Below are 15,615 nucleotides of genomic sequence, written 5' to 3'. Positions count from 1 at the left end.
AACCTGTTAATTTTCGAAGCCACTTATTATCCAAGTTGAATTGTATGCTTTTTGTGCATCGACACCGGTCATTACACTGCAGAAACTGTTTCAATGCCTTCGTTGATGCATGAATTAAAATCAGTTCTTGAACACACCGAAAAGTATTAGGTTTCAGTTATGCGGGGATCAAACAATTCGTGGTAACGAACTGTAAGTATGGAGCCACTTGGCTCAATAGTAACCGCAAATCTAAAAAACAGAAATTCGATATCAATAGACAATTCAAATGAATCATCTGATTATGCTGGTTTTAAATATGCAAGATTTATTGTTACCCATCCAAATTTCCGGGCCTGAGAAAATTTGGTTGTTTTTCGTAAAAGGAAGGAAACACCCACTAACAGTCAAGGAGTCTTAATGAAAATCACACCATCAGATTCAGCTTACCAAAGAACCCTACTGTAGGATTTTAAGCTTCTAAATAGAAAAATGGGGAATTTTGCATTTTTTGCTAGAAGAAAGATCACGGATGTGCGTTTACTTAATTTTTTTCCCCATGGGTAATCTTATCGAAGAAATAGTCTGAGAATATCGGCAGTCGGAGAAGTTCTAATGTCCATTTTAAGTGACCGAAAAGATTCAAGGGCAACTAGCCCCCCTTTCTTGCCCCTTTTCCCCCCAAAGTTGTCTGATCAGAATTTTGAGATATTAATGTTGTTCAGCTTAGTTGAAAGACCCAATAACTATGTCTTTAGGGGTGACATAAGTAGGGAAGCCATAATATCTCCTACAAGAACACCGTGCTGCCATCTAAAATTGAGTCTGACTCTGACCCCACACCATATATGGGCATAGAATCCCCAGGGAGAACACATGTGCTGCCATTGATTGCGTAATTGATTAGAATTGATCCAAGAAAGGGGAATTTATTCAAGGATTATTGATCTAGTTTAATGAGGTCAAGGTCAATTGATTTGTTGTTGTTGTTCGTCCAGGTTTACGCTAGAGGGAATGTTTTGATTCAGGACTCGACTAGGAGAACTAAATTTCCGAGAAATTGATTGCGTAATCGGTGGGGAGAATGTTTTGATCCGATAACGGGAAACAAGATCACGTGTCTCCTTCTAAGCCAATCAGAGGACTGGTTACATATTAGCGGGAGAGGATTGCAGAGAATTTAAGGAAAGGATTTTTGCTATAGTTTTTATTAGTCTGTGAATTGAATTCAAAGGAGTGAGAACAGTTTGACTTTACTCATTTGGATATATTTGTGTTGATGATGACTGGTATGTTTACCCTATTGGAAGTTGATATTGGAGTTGGTAGCAATAATACAAGAGCACCAAACATTGCGGTGGAAATCACGAGAGGATCACGGCTTTGTCTGGAATGGGATGAAGTATGTGCAAGATATGTGATTTCCTTGAGCAAATTTAAAATGGAGGATCAATTATGTTTCACTGCAAAAGTTGATATAATACAGTTGAATAGACTTCAATGTGCTTTAAGTGTATTAGTGAAACATATCGAAGACAATAAACTGTATCACTCATTGTAGATGCTAAGTATTACTGTTGTAATTATCCAATAAAAATTTTTCGAAATCGAAACTGTTCTCTTTCTTTTTGTTGTTAGAATGATAGGCTAACGATTCATGGTCAGTCTAGAGTCAGCAGTCAGAGTGAAAAGATTTAAAAATGAATAAATTTGAGAAAGATGGAATTAGATCGAATCTTGTGTTTATAGAAAAACATTTGATTTTGGATGATGATTTTCTTGAGTTATCTCTTCAACGCAGGATATTCTCTCGGGGAACACTTGACATTATAACAAAAACTGATTCTCCCCCATTGGACTATTGTATGAAGCTTTATCAATGTGACTCAAATGCTCATACTCAATTTATTGATGTATTAATTGGAACAAAGCAGAATAATATCGTGGATACACTTTTGAAAACATTGCCAATAGATTCAATGTAGATGGCTCCCCCCACCATTCGAAAGCGGTGACGTCACAGAGTTAGTCCTCTTCCATTCCTCCACCCTGAATTTATCCGTCAGCAGGGACGATCAGTTTCGTTTTAGCTGTGAGAGAGTTGACATCAGAAACCAAAAAATTTTCTATACATGTCCACTGTGTATGTACTCACTTGGCAGTTAGACACAATGTGAGAATAGTACAATTATTGATGACTATAGTGAAAAGTGCAAATTATTTAATCCTTGTAAATTACAGAGAGGCTATGCAGCACAAATTAAAGGATATAATTCATGACTTGAAGAGATTTATGACTCGCACCCTAGAGGACATCTGTGCTCCAATTGTCAATACGATAAATGTTGTCAGTGGGAGAATACTTACCCCGCTATGATTGGAAAGAATCCCAAACTTGATTTTAGTTTATTTCTACGAGATTGGTATCGTCGTGGATTTAAATTATTCTGGGAGGAGAAGCCATGTCTATGAGTCAACTGTTGGGGTAACAAGACCATTTGGTTTCAACGACATCGCTGTGTCGACACTGCCTATTATTACTATAAACCAAGTGATTTTTATTTGGCAGTTACCGAATGTGATTCACCATTGCTTCAATATTGCTTCAAATAAGCAAATTGAAACTCGTGAATTTCATAATATGAATGCAAATAGTATCATTTACTATACAAAGAGATATGACAAGAGTGAAGTTACATTATACTGTAGAAAATGTGACCCTGACTTTGCAGTCAATCAAGATCAATATATAGTGAATCCAGATGATTTACCGACATTAGTGGTTCACGACAGTTGCCTATATACCGATGAAGAAATCTAAAGTAAAGATTTAAAGACATTGTTGTATATATATATGCATTTTATTCATAAACAAATTCACAAACATTTTTTAAGCACTTTACTCTTAGGGCACTGAAATTTATATTATACAGGTCTGAGAGGATCTTTTCCACTAGAAAGTCGTTCAGACATGGATTGTCAACATAAATGTTGAGAAACTGCTTGTAAGTATAGCCGCGACATAGGAAAACAAAATATAGCAGCGCATGGAGGCCACAGGTTTTAGTCGTCAGATCCTGCACTCTCCTCCGATTTTGAATAATAGTTTTCCCACTGCTCTCAATATAGTTGCTGATGTGGGGTGTGTAGAATGTATGGGGTAGACCAAGAGGATCAAAAAATTCAATTGTCTTCATTGTTTGAAAGATACACAACCAATGACCCCTCAGCACAGTTGACGGACTGCTATTAACAATAACCAAGATATTGTTTCCACTTTGAATTTATCCAAGAAAGTCCGAGGGCAGACAATAGGATTTGTACTTGGACATGTAGGGATCCATATTAAATACATTGATTATTTGACTGGTGTTCATGGTGCCAAGTCTAGTAGAACACTGCCTTCGGGAGTGATTTCCCAATAGGTTTCATATTGATTTAGTGAGATTAGTGCAATACTTTCAGCCAATGGGTCAGCAAATGTACACTCTAAACGCACACACCCCGTACGTACTATACTCATATCATGCGTGCCAGACAAATCCAATACAATGATACCATGTGTTGTAGCAAACATTTCTTCGGTTATACCATTTTCAAATAGTTGTGAATCATGATCTAGGGTTTGCATGGTCAACTCATACAATGTTCTATAGGATTTATCAAAAGATAGATTGTAGAGTGGGATACCGTTTACTTTGCACACAAGAGATGAAAGTCCAAACATTTCAAATTTATGTGGACATCCAGTCCATGATCCTATTGCACTGTCGCTTTTTACAAATGCAAAAGCGAGTTTTGACGGAATTTCGCTATTGATAAAGGATGAGTCGATGAAGGCGCGTGACCCCATGGTAATATGACGTTGATTGGTGATTGTATGAGGAACAAGTAGTTTAATATTATTTCCACTGGCTCTCAGTTTTTCCACTGCCAAAGCAACTGAACTCATGACTTGTTGTTTGCGTACATAAAGTACTGCCGAGATGAGGGAGAGAGTTACATCAGGATTGGCAGCAAGTTCTTTTCTCAATATGAAATCGGATGGAGCAAGTGTCAATTTTATATCCACTTTAATATTGGGTTGTAGCCATTGGGGTATATTAAATATTACAAGATATATTTTTCCAACTAGATGTAATTCACTAGTTGCAGCATTTTTAAGTGCATCTGTACTATCAGTATTAGTAATATATTCATATCCATTGGAGGTGCCTTTCAATTCCTTGTATGACTTGGATGTCATCAACATGAATTTCATATAGCTTGTATAATTTGAAAGATTGTTCCTTGTGCTCACCAGCGTGCCACTGATGCAGACACTGATTTGACGAAATAAATTACGTAGTAAACAATTTTCCTAGGATAGCCAATTGCCCCGTATTGACAATGTATTATTAGACTCTTAGAATTGCATTTCCACGTCTAAAAGTTCCGAAGACATTTCCATAAAGTAGTATTCATTGAAATAAATTTGAAAGTGGATATTATCAGAAAGGGGTTGTAGAGGGTAAAATTGTTCATAGTATCCATGTTTAACACTCACATCAACATTTTCTGCATTGAATAGATTCAATGAGGCGGTGATTGAAGGTTGAGAATCCTTATGCGGTAGGTAGAACATAATTTTTTGAAAACATGAGAAAAAAAGGACAATGGATTTCCATAAGAAGTATGATTTCATGGACAAAAATGAGCAGAGGAAGTACTAGACGAGCAATTTCTTGGTTAATTTAAAAATTTAATAAAAAAAAGCAAGAAAAAGTGTTTTAAAAAATTATTTTGATAATTAAATATGAACTGGCTCCTATGACCGTATTCAGGGGAAAAATAATTGTGTTAAGTAAATGAGCGGAATTGGCATTTTCGACACATAACAAAAGTTCAAAATAAACACTTATACTCCTACAAAAACTGCTTTAGTGAAGAGTAGCGGGAATGCAGGTTAGCTTTATTAAATAAGAAGAACTATGGATAAAGTCAACAAAATGCATGCAATGGATTGAAAGTAATTTCACCTTAATAACCATTTATAAATATTTTAGCCATCTTTGTCTTAATCTGTAGCGAAGCCAGTGAGAAAGTCGGGGAGCATTTTGTGCTACTCCTGTATTCCTTGGATTCAATAAACCACCATGCAATTAAACAAATGGAAAAAATTATGAATAAGGCCTTAATTAGGCGAAAAGATCTATTTAGAGTCTCTATACTTTAATTTCGAGTTCATTTTTTTTTACTCTGTACTTGTCTTATGATTCTTTGAGTTTTATATACCTATTTGTATATATATCTATACTCCTTTCAGAGCCATTCTTAGGGCTGGTGGTGCCCGGGGAAACTTTGGTTACAGCACCCCTTCCGACTCAAATATAAGCAAAAAAATCGAATAAAAGCTAAAAATTGGATCAATGTGGGCAGTCCCTCAGCCGCAGCCCCCCCTCCCCCCTCGGCTACGGCACCGGGGGGATCTATGCCAGGCCCCCCTAGAACAGCTCGTACCCTACTTTCTCAGTCAAAATATCAATAATAAGGATATTAAGTTTTATTTCTTTTCAGTCAACTACAAAATTACCTCATGTGGCAGGTTGTTAAATCGTTCATCTCTACATTGCCAAAAAGCTTCCGTGACGCAGGGAAGATTCTGAGGAAAGCTTTGTTAGGTACAGATTATACGGAAGAAGTCTGGAGGTACTGTGTTGGTGATACAAATTCTATCCTAGGGTTTGCCGTTGGTTCGCTATTTGTCAGAAAAACTTTCCATGAAGAGTCAAAACAAATTGTAAGTCATGTATGTTAGTCCCTAATTAAATTTGTTTTCTACTACCCGGGCTCTTTTATCTCATACCCAAACACGGCATTTAATTTTTTCTTTTGGATGAAGGAGGGAGGGTAAGAGCCATTCATTTTAAACGAAAAGAAAGAGAAAAAACTTTCAATAATTTAAGTATCCACAAACCTAGCTGTAGAGTTAGCAAGGATAACATTCTTGATTATAGGCATTTAAAAGACGAAGACAAGCAAAATAATGGTATTTGCTTTCTCTGTAAAACTGTTATGTATTTTATGCATTTATATTTTTTTGGAACTTATTGTTTGGCATTTTATTAAAAACAGGAGAGTAGTATGGTACATTTTCTTTTTCTTCAAACATTGTACCTGGTTTTAAACTCAGGAAAACAACATATATTTCTGGCTTTTTATTTATTTTGCAGGTAATATCTAAGTTATAATGCAGAAAAATGTAAGTTATAATTTAGATTTTGCCCAAAAGATTGTCAATAATGTAGGTTGGGTGAAAAACAACCCAGCTCAAATACATGAATATTATATTAGAGCTTTTCAGAGACAGAAGATACGACTTTTTTGTTCTTCTGTTGTCATTAAGAGCTTAAAATAAAGAATACCATCCCTGCTAACTCTACAAACCAGCTTTTGGGCTATGGAATTTGTTGACAATTATTTTTATATTTTCAATTGTATTTTATCTGTCTTTGTATTTTGTTTTTGAGTATTTTGTGTGTCTTTTAGTCGATTGGTTCATGTTAGTTTTTTTAGTTTTCATGAAGGTGTTTTCCGTGGGGGAAACCCGTGATTTAATTAGAAAACACTTTTTTCATCAAATATTGTACCTGGTCATAAACTGGTCATACTGGTCATACACTGAATTATGCTACGCCAATTCTAATGTATCCCACACTACAATTTTTTGAGTTGAGGACTGTTCGAAATTTCAAGGGTGATTTTATGATCCAAAAATCACTGTGAAAATTCAAACAAAAGAGCTATCAAAAGGGAAAGAGATAAAATAATTCACTGACAACCCCTTCCATATACTGAAAGGAAAACAGAACAGTTGTTTGTGTATTCAGAAAATGCAAGCTTAATTTATTCACTGTCGACCCAAGTTCCTAAAAAAAATTTTTAGTATAAGTTCATCAATCTCTTTAGCCAAGCCTATTACACCTAACAAAGCAAGACAATTTGCCCTGACTTTTCTCATTAGTTGCTCTTAACTAATTTTGCTTATGACCTACATAGAAGTCTATCGACATTTCCCATATTCTGAGAGAAGTTTCCTAATTTCTAATTAATTTCAGGCTGAAGAGATGATTAGGTCTGTTCGAGACGCATTCATTGGGAATTTCCCATCTCTTACCTGGATGGACGGGAAAACAAGAGAGGCAGCTAAAGAGAAGGCTGAAGCGATTACTAGTATGATAGGTAGGCTAAATGTAGATTCTTTTATTTGCGTTCTTTTATTAGAATACTACCAGATCTTTTCACTTTCTTTTTCCATTTTTAAAGTTAAATTAGATTAGGTGGTTTTGCACCCGAGGAAGACGAGAGGGGCCCTAATGTTAAGGATTTTATAGGTCGAAGATTGAAATGGGGTGGGGAGACTGTACTGAACGCTAATGAACACTCTTTCTGGTTTATGCGTCTCAACAAGCATTTTCTCATCGAGCATTGAACTTAAAGTTGTTTATCGCCTTTTTTTTATTAAATAAGCCGGTTGATCATGATTAAAATCTTAAAAAATTCAATGTTTCAGTGGTTAATGGTCCAGGTCCCTTTTTTGTAGCTGAACACTTCTCCCTTCCTCCCTCACAGGAAAACTCCGTAACTACGATAGTACTTAATACCAACATCCATTGTTTCTTGAAAGACGGTTTTCAAATTTAAAAAAGTAGTCGGTCAGGCAGCGTGTCTGTCTTCAATATAATAATTCAATTTAATTTTTCAATTTTTTTCTAAATTTTCAAATTTATAAAAGTAGTCGGTCAGACAGCAAACTCACATTTTTACTGAAAGGTTCCCCTGACCTTGAATTTTAAGCAGATCGCTTAAAACGCTTAACGCCAAAGTTTTCAGTGCTTATAAAAAGTTTCTTATTGTTTTAAGTGAACAACCTTTGTCATTAAGGAGTCGTTTGTATAAAATATAAACACCATTTTAATTTTTGTGTAAAGAGCGAGGCGTTGAGTAGGGGGCAACCCCCCCCCTCATATACGTAATATTTTCTGTCCGATTCAAGCTTTAATATTGCTCCTTACTTTGGCTTGGAAAATTTAGTTTTTATTTGATTTCTGATCGTTTTTTAAATAACGCCAGGAAATCTGGCTCCACCTCTATAGAAAAATCCTCTCTCCCCACGGAAATATCCTCTGGACAATTCAATCCCGGTGAAAGTTTACTCCGGACAATTACCCTTAACACCTCCACGCGTAAAATTGAGTCGGTAAAGAGAAAGCAAGACATGAAAAAATTTCACATAGGAATTCTGGAGAATTTCCCCAGTGTTAAATTTCCCCTGAAAAGTTCAACCCCTGGAAATTTCCCTCCCCATTGAAAATTTTCCCCGTGGAAAATCTCCCCAGCAGAAAATTCGTCCTCCCCTCCCCACCCGAAAAATGTATGCACACTTCCCAATAACAAATAGCCTACTATGCGTAAATAATGGGCAAATTTTACTACTTGAATACCTTTTTCCAGGAGCTGGGGGGGGGGTCAGGTTATCTCCAAAGGCATAGTCATTGAGCATTTCAACTATGCTGAACAAAATAGCTATCTATGCGTAAATAATGCGTAAATATGCTATGCATAAATAATGGGCAAATTTTACTACTTGAATACCTTTTTCCAGGAGCTGGGGGGGGGGGTCAGGTTATCTCCAAAGGCATGGTCATTGAGCATTTCAACTATGCTGAACAAAATAGCTATCTAAAAAATTTGATCGGACGATTTTTGGCAAAAAAAGGGTCGTGGGAGAGGTCCTAGTTACCCTCCAATCTTTTTAGTCACTTAAAAAGGGCACTAGAACTTTTAATTTCTATTCGAATGAGCCTTCTCCCGATATGACCACTGGGTCAACACGGTCACCCTTGGAAAAAAAGAAAATAAAATGAAAAAAAAACAAATAAACATAAATCTTGTTATCTTTCTTCTTGCAGAAAAAAATACGAAATTCCACATTTTTAGAGATAAGAGAGTGAACCTCTACAGTAGGGTTCTGTGATACACAGAATCTGATGGTTTAATTTTCATTAAGATTCTTTGACTCTTAGGGGGTGTTTCCCCCTTTCTCGATAATCATGTAAATTTTCTCAGGCTTGTAGCCTTTGATAGGTAACACTAAAATTAACAAAACTTATACAGTTGGAATCAACATAGAAAAAACCAGTTCTTTTGATATATTTATTGTTGTCAAAATTCTGTTCTTTAGAGTTTCAGTTACTATTGAGCCGCATCACTTTTTACTTACAGTTCGTTACCACGAACTGTTTGATATGTTATTTTTAGGCCCAGTATAATCTGGACCATAAAGAGTTCAAAACGGCAGCATTTTTGATTAATTAACACTTTTTTTTACTCTGCGTTGTAAAGTTTTAGTTCTTTATAAATTAGTGAATTCATTTAATACATTTTAAGAGTTTGTAAGTAACCATTTCTATGGTTCGGTAGCCAATACATCAGAAAAATTCAAGCAATTCAAATATTTTTCGGGTGCGAGGAACTGTTCAGCTAGGGGATACACAGTAATGTCACTTCACAAACTTAGGGGGAGGGCAAATTCATTCACAAAAGATAGGGGGAGGACAATTTATTTTCTTTTTTCAGTTTTTATAATGAAATTTTTAAAAAAGGCATTTTTCAATGAAGATATCCCCCAAAAATGAAATTTTTGAAAATTAGAGGAGCAAAAGAAATGTAGGGAACACCCACCCCTCGGCCCCTCTCCATACACACCACTGGAGGGATGTATTCATTGAGAAATCCCATTTTTACCTAGATAGATGAGGAAACAAGAGAGATAGCTAAGTATGTAAGCAATGTTAAGTCTTTGGTTTGAGATGTATGTAAATAAATAAAGAAAACTCTGAAAACCAACATAAATAAATCATAAAAAATGATATGATAAATGAATATGATATGATAAATGTAAATAAATGAAGAAAACATTGAAAACTAATGTGCTGACATGAGATAACCTTTTTTGCTAAATAGAATCCACAAAGGGGATTTGACAGAGACAATTTATCAGTTGTTATTTCAAAGCACAGCAGAGGAAGACACATGTGTGAGATCATTGGGAGACTGGAAAATATTCTGTGCTGGTTTCGTACAAAAAAAAATAGGGAGTCTTCAAGATTGTCCCCTCACCCATGAAGACTCTAGACTTTTATTATTCGGCCTCCCCTGTTAATTAATTTCGCGCAATTTTTATACAATTCATCTGTTTTTTCGCTATTATGACTTCAGGCCTCACGAAATGAATTTCTGAGTTACTGCCTGGCCTCAACATTTTTTTTCCATCGTATATTTTCACCCGGAATACTAAATTACTTTTTATTCTTAAAAAAAGTATGATTAAGTGAAGATATGGGAATATTTTTTAATTTCTAGAAAAATGCCTGTATCATACTTTCCCTTGATATTACATTCAAATGATTCGGAGAATCGATTCACACATTTTCATGTGTTTTGCTCCTAAAAGAGGGATACCTGTTAGTTATCTAAGAGGTATCCTAAGAGAGTTTTCGTTGAATGAATTCTGGAGATGGAGGGATTGCCTTCTATCTGCCTCAATCTTCTAAATCATTGCTTTTTAGGCAGTTTAGAGAATTAAATATTAAAGAATATAAAGTCTGATAAAATAAACTCAATATTTACTCACCGAAGTTAAGTGAGCGAAGTTTTAATTATTTAGTTTTGGTGATGATCTTGTAGACCGGTTAAGACCAGTAAATCCAGTGTATCCAACTTATCCTGAGAGGGACTATAATCTTTTGCCAATGGCCAATGACAATATATTAAAACGAAGTCAGTATATTTAGTCTACTGGTACTCTAAAAGGAAATCAGATGTCGTTGGCAGCGCAGTAGTGCTGTCTAAGTAAAGGACAAAGTTGCTTCCAGTCATTTTTGCTCTTTCTTTGTATTTTGTTTTTTTCGGGTTATTTATTATAGTTATTTTTTTTGTAGTCAGCTGGGATAATTCCTGAGTTCAATAAAATTTTTATTTATGACCCTCCTGGCCACTTCAAATGGCAGGGAGGGTCATTCGAACAGAACTTCATTGTTTAGGGATGGGGGTCCTATTCAATTGTTATTTAAGAGTTCTAGTGCCTTTTTTAAGAGTCCAAAGTTACTGGAGGGTAACAAGCCCTCGTTTTGTGTCCTTTTCGCTAAGGCCCAAACGCGGTTAAGTGTCAATTGGCCTTTAAATTGTTTAAGAGGCGTTATTCTTATTTCTACTTAGGTATTTTCTGTTCATTTTAAGTTTTACTTCATTGTTCGTTTTAGTTCATGTTTGTTTGGGTCTCATATCATTATTGATAGCAATTTCTGACCGTTTTAAGTTTGAATTATTATTATTGGTTTCAATATAACTCTTTACTTTTCTTAGAAATTTTTTAGGGGATGTTAATTTCTCTGTTAATTTTTAGAAAACTACTTCAATATCTGAGGCAATGCACTAATTTGAACTAGCTTTGTGAATGAAAAATATAGTGTTTCATCCTGGCTTAGGAATGGGTACTCCAAAAATGGCAAGATTGACTTTGTTGACTTTAATGCTCAACCCTCTTTATCATATGCAGTGTAATAATATTGCCTAAATAAAGAGCGAAGGGGTTCTATGTATTATGGATTATTTTTATTGTATTATTTTTATTTCCCCCAGGATGATTGTGTCGAACCAAAAGTCATATAAACCCCAAAGGCGGTTCAATCGATCGAAAATTGAAATTTAAAGCGCCCTTTTTAAGAGTCAAAAGTGATCAGAGGGCAACCAGCCAACTTATCATGCCCCCTTTTTCCTGACCTTCCCTCAAAGACATCCGATCAAAATTTTGAAATAGCCATTTTTTTCCAAAATGTTGAAAGGGTCTATAACTTCTCGTCTGGATTGAAAAGCCTACCCAAAGCCATTGGGGCAAGGACTGTAACTTATACAAATTGTCGATTGGTTACGTTACATATAGGTTTGTTATATGAAAAATGGGGGGCATGTTGAATTCTGGGTCTAGAAAAAGACTAATGGTATTGATGGCAAACTTTTAGGGAATGTTAAAGGGGATGTTTAACGAAATCAAAACACACTATGCACATGCCGATGTATCAAAAGAGGCGTACCAACAATGTCTCAGCAGCGACTTAGGAAATTAAGTTGAAACTTTCAGGGCATGTTGAGTCTGAGGGCAGTTATGGTGATTGGTGACCAAAGAGCATGGGAGACTGATAGGAGGCTACTGCAGTTTCCAATATTATTTAATAGGAGCATAAAAAACGAATTTGTTTTGAGACTACACTGGCTATGCATGACGTCGGAAAAAAAATACAAATAACTAAGAAGCAAAACCGAAAAAATTCGTTTATGGAAAAAATTCGAAGAAAAATTCGTTTATAAAAATTTGTTAAATGGAAGGAGTTTTATTGTTTTTATTTAGGTAGCTTCAAAAGTTTAGTATTTATTCACTGGCTTAAAATCACCCTCGTTTTGGTTTTTGTTTGTTAAATATTTTTCCTCGTTCTTCATTATTTCTGTTTTTCGTTTTTTAATTAAAATGAAAGACTACTATCACCACTGACAAAGCAGTTATATCCAGCTGTACTCGAAACAGAATAAAAAAAGAAGCTAAATCTCAATTTGTAAAATTAGGATTTCAATTAAAAATTATTTGGATTAAACCTAGAATTTCCGAAGTTGGGCATGCTTTTTGTTTTTATAATTCTGTTTATTCATTATGGAATCTTTTCGACTAGATTAGCATGTAAAACATAGACTAGTAAAAACTGAAATCCAGCTTATATTGACCCCTTTTTGGAAAAACCTTTTTTTATCTTTGAGTTATTGTAAAGCAGAAGTAAATAAGAGATTAAAATATGAACGCAAATAAAATTTTCAGCTATGTTAATTATATGATTTTGCGTGGCAACACTATATGGCAAGGGTATTTTTTTCTCAGAGAAAAATCTAAGTTTCCTCGCTTGTCAGTTTCTTGTTCCCTTTGTCTCATGGTGCCTTGAACGTGACTGGGATATAGCAGTACAATTCTTTAAAGTCAAAGAGAAATCTCGCTAATTGTTACCTAGTAACGATAAAAAAGTTTTATTGTTGGCATTCGCTATCGACATTTTCGTTGTCAAGCAACGATCTAAGATAAAAAGTAAAGCTATAAGGCTTGTTTCCGGTTTGCCGGGTAACGGCCCGGTAAAATCCGTTGGCAATATCTGAAGAATATGGGGATTGAGAGGGGGCTTGAACGTCAGAGATTAGCCATGGCTGTAAAAACATAAGTGATGAGTAGACCCCAAAGCCGCGCCGAAAAGTTGGTGGCGCGCCGCCGAAAAAAAACGGCGGCGCGCCGCCGAGCTTGCATCAGCGCGTTGACGCCACCGCTGATTCTATCGGCGGCGGCGTCACTAATACGCCGCCGTTTTTTTTTGCTTTTTTCTCTGTTTTTTGGTTATTGATATCGACCCCCGGGCTTCAACAGTCATCCCGGCTAATCTGTTTCTTAAAAATAAATACTGTCATCTTGGGCTCGCCATGTATATCGGTTCGTAGGAAGGAGAAGAAGAAATTTTTCTTGAAACAAATTTTCTACCTTCCACTTTAAAATTCTGTTCATTTTTCTTTCTGATTTTTCGGATGAAGAGGTAGGTAAAAGAGCATTAGGCAATTCAGGATGTTATAATAGGCAGCGCAATCGATATGTCTAAGTAAAGAACAATGTTGGCACAATGTATTATTTTTGTTTGTTTGTTTTTTTTTCATACCAGGGCAATTCGTATCGAAGGAGTTGTCATAGAAACTTCAAAAAGGGTGCATTCGATTGGAAAAACTAGTGCCCTTTTTAATAGTCGAAAGTAATTGGAAGGCAGCTAACACCCCTTCCACGCCCACCCTTTCCCCAAACACATCCAATCAAAATTTTAAGATAGCCATTTTGTTCATTAAAACTGATTTCCAGAGAGAAAACATGTTTTTTGAGGATGTTACTCCCCCACAACCCATAGGGCAAGGGTTTTGTAGTTATGCCCTGGAGGTATATAAGAACGATGTTGGCACAATGTATTATTTATTATTTTTTCCTTTAGACCAGGGCATTTCATATCGAAGAAGTTGTTATAGAAACTTCAAAAAAGGCTCATTCAATTAGAGATTGGAGTGGCTTGTGCCCTTTTTAATAGTCGAAAATTATTGGAAGGAAACTAACACCCCTTCCATGCCCATCATTACCCAAAGCATATCCAATCAAAATTGTGAGATAGGCATTTTGTTTAACGTAGTTGAAAATTCTGGAACCTAGGTCTTAGAGGATAACAACCACCCTTACAGCGCTTGTGGTAAGGGTTATAATTTATGCCCTGGGGGCATATACGGTGTTTATAGAAAGCGTTGCCGTAGAAACTCAAAAAGGGATCATTAGTTTGGAAATCGAAAAGCCTAGTGCCCTTTTTAATAATCGAAAGTGATTGAAAGGCTTGACATTTTTATAGTAGGGATCGATGTGGGTATAATATATCACTTTTTTGCTGTTGTTGTTGTTTAGACCAGGGCATTTCGTATCGAAGGCGTTGTCGTAGGAACTTTGAAAAGGCCTCATTCGATTGAAAATAGAAAGGGCTGATGCCCTTTTTAATAGTCGAAAGTGATTGGAGGGAAACTAATCCCCCTCCCATGCCCACCTTCCCATCTGCTTTTATGTATGAAAACTCAATTTTGCCGTAAGATTAAATCAAAATGCAATGTATTTATGCTAATTATCAATAAGGCATCTCAGCAGTATCCCAACAAAGACTGATGGTATTATGTTCAAACTTTCAGGGCTTCTTCTGCTCTTAAAATTTTACCAAATCAAAATATCGTAAGTGTATCCAAGCTATCATAGAAAGTAAACAAATTTTTTTGCGAATGTTATCAAGTTTTCCATTTCAGGTCAACTAGAGGAGGTATGAAACTAAATTAAACACTACTATTTGTGTCCAGATTTTTATAAGGGTCTATGTTGTTAAATTTTGCTGAAAATTGTTTTCCAGCATACAAATAGCAGGCCAAACTATAAATTCTTAAAAAAACGAAAAGATTTAAAGTATGATTTTCTTTTTCCCTGAAAGACTATGTCAATATAAAACGAAGAGATATTAATTAAAAAAACTGTTTCCAAAAAATAAGTTTTTTCAAAGAAAAGTAAAGAACTCCATTAAACCAAAAATGAGCAAAAATAAAGTCAAATAATCTTCCAAAAGAGAAACTACAAATAATAATTGTTTATAAATAAATGAAGTCCAACACCGAGAAAAATTTCATTAAACAACCATGTCAAAGACATCAAGACCAGAAATTCACTTGAGTAGGGCGCAAACCCCCTATTGTATTCCAAGGTCATAAAATAATTTGCACTTTACTGACAAAACTACAAATGAATATGCATTGTCAGTTTAATATACATATACTGATATTTAGTAATCAAAATGTTAATATTATTTGATTTATTAAAGTTATAAAAGTAAAAACATTTATATTTTTTCAGTGAAGTGAAAATTATGTTCTGGCCTTGGGAATGCATAAGGGTTTTGAGCCCAACTTGTGTTAATTTCTGGTCGTTTTGAGTTTGACTCAGTTATTTAT

At 35.4% G+C, this 15,615-nt stretch overlaps 1 protein-coding gene across 1 annotated transcript in view; it reads left to right on the top strand.

The window, feature by feature from the left end:
- Nep3 (M13 family metallopeptidase neprilysin 3) overlaps nt 1–15,615 on the top strand; it is a 189,635-nt gene that overhangs the window by 144,275 nt on the left and 29,745 nt on the right. The window contains exons 9-10 of the mRNA XM_089090512.1: nt 5,536–5,758; nt 7,077–7,200. Of these exons, the coding sequence (XP_088946638.1) occupies nt 5,536–5,758; nt 7,077–7,200 (347 nt within the window). The remainder of the gene's footprint in view (nt 1–5,535; nt 5,759–7,076; nt 7,201–15,615) is intronic.

This window comes from Artemia sp. Qi Xiang Cuo, chromosome 6, assembly GCF_049724085.1.
Source record: "Artemia sp. Qi Xiang Cuo chromosome 6, ASM4972408v1, whole genome shotgun sequence".
Lineage (NCBI taxonomy): Eukaryota > Metazoa > Arthropoda > Branchiopoda > Anostraca > Artemiidae > Artemia > Artemia sp. Qi Xiang Cuo.
The sequence above is the reverse complement of the archived record's forward strand: the minus strand, read 5'-3'. Positions and strand labels throughout refer to the sequence as shown.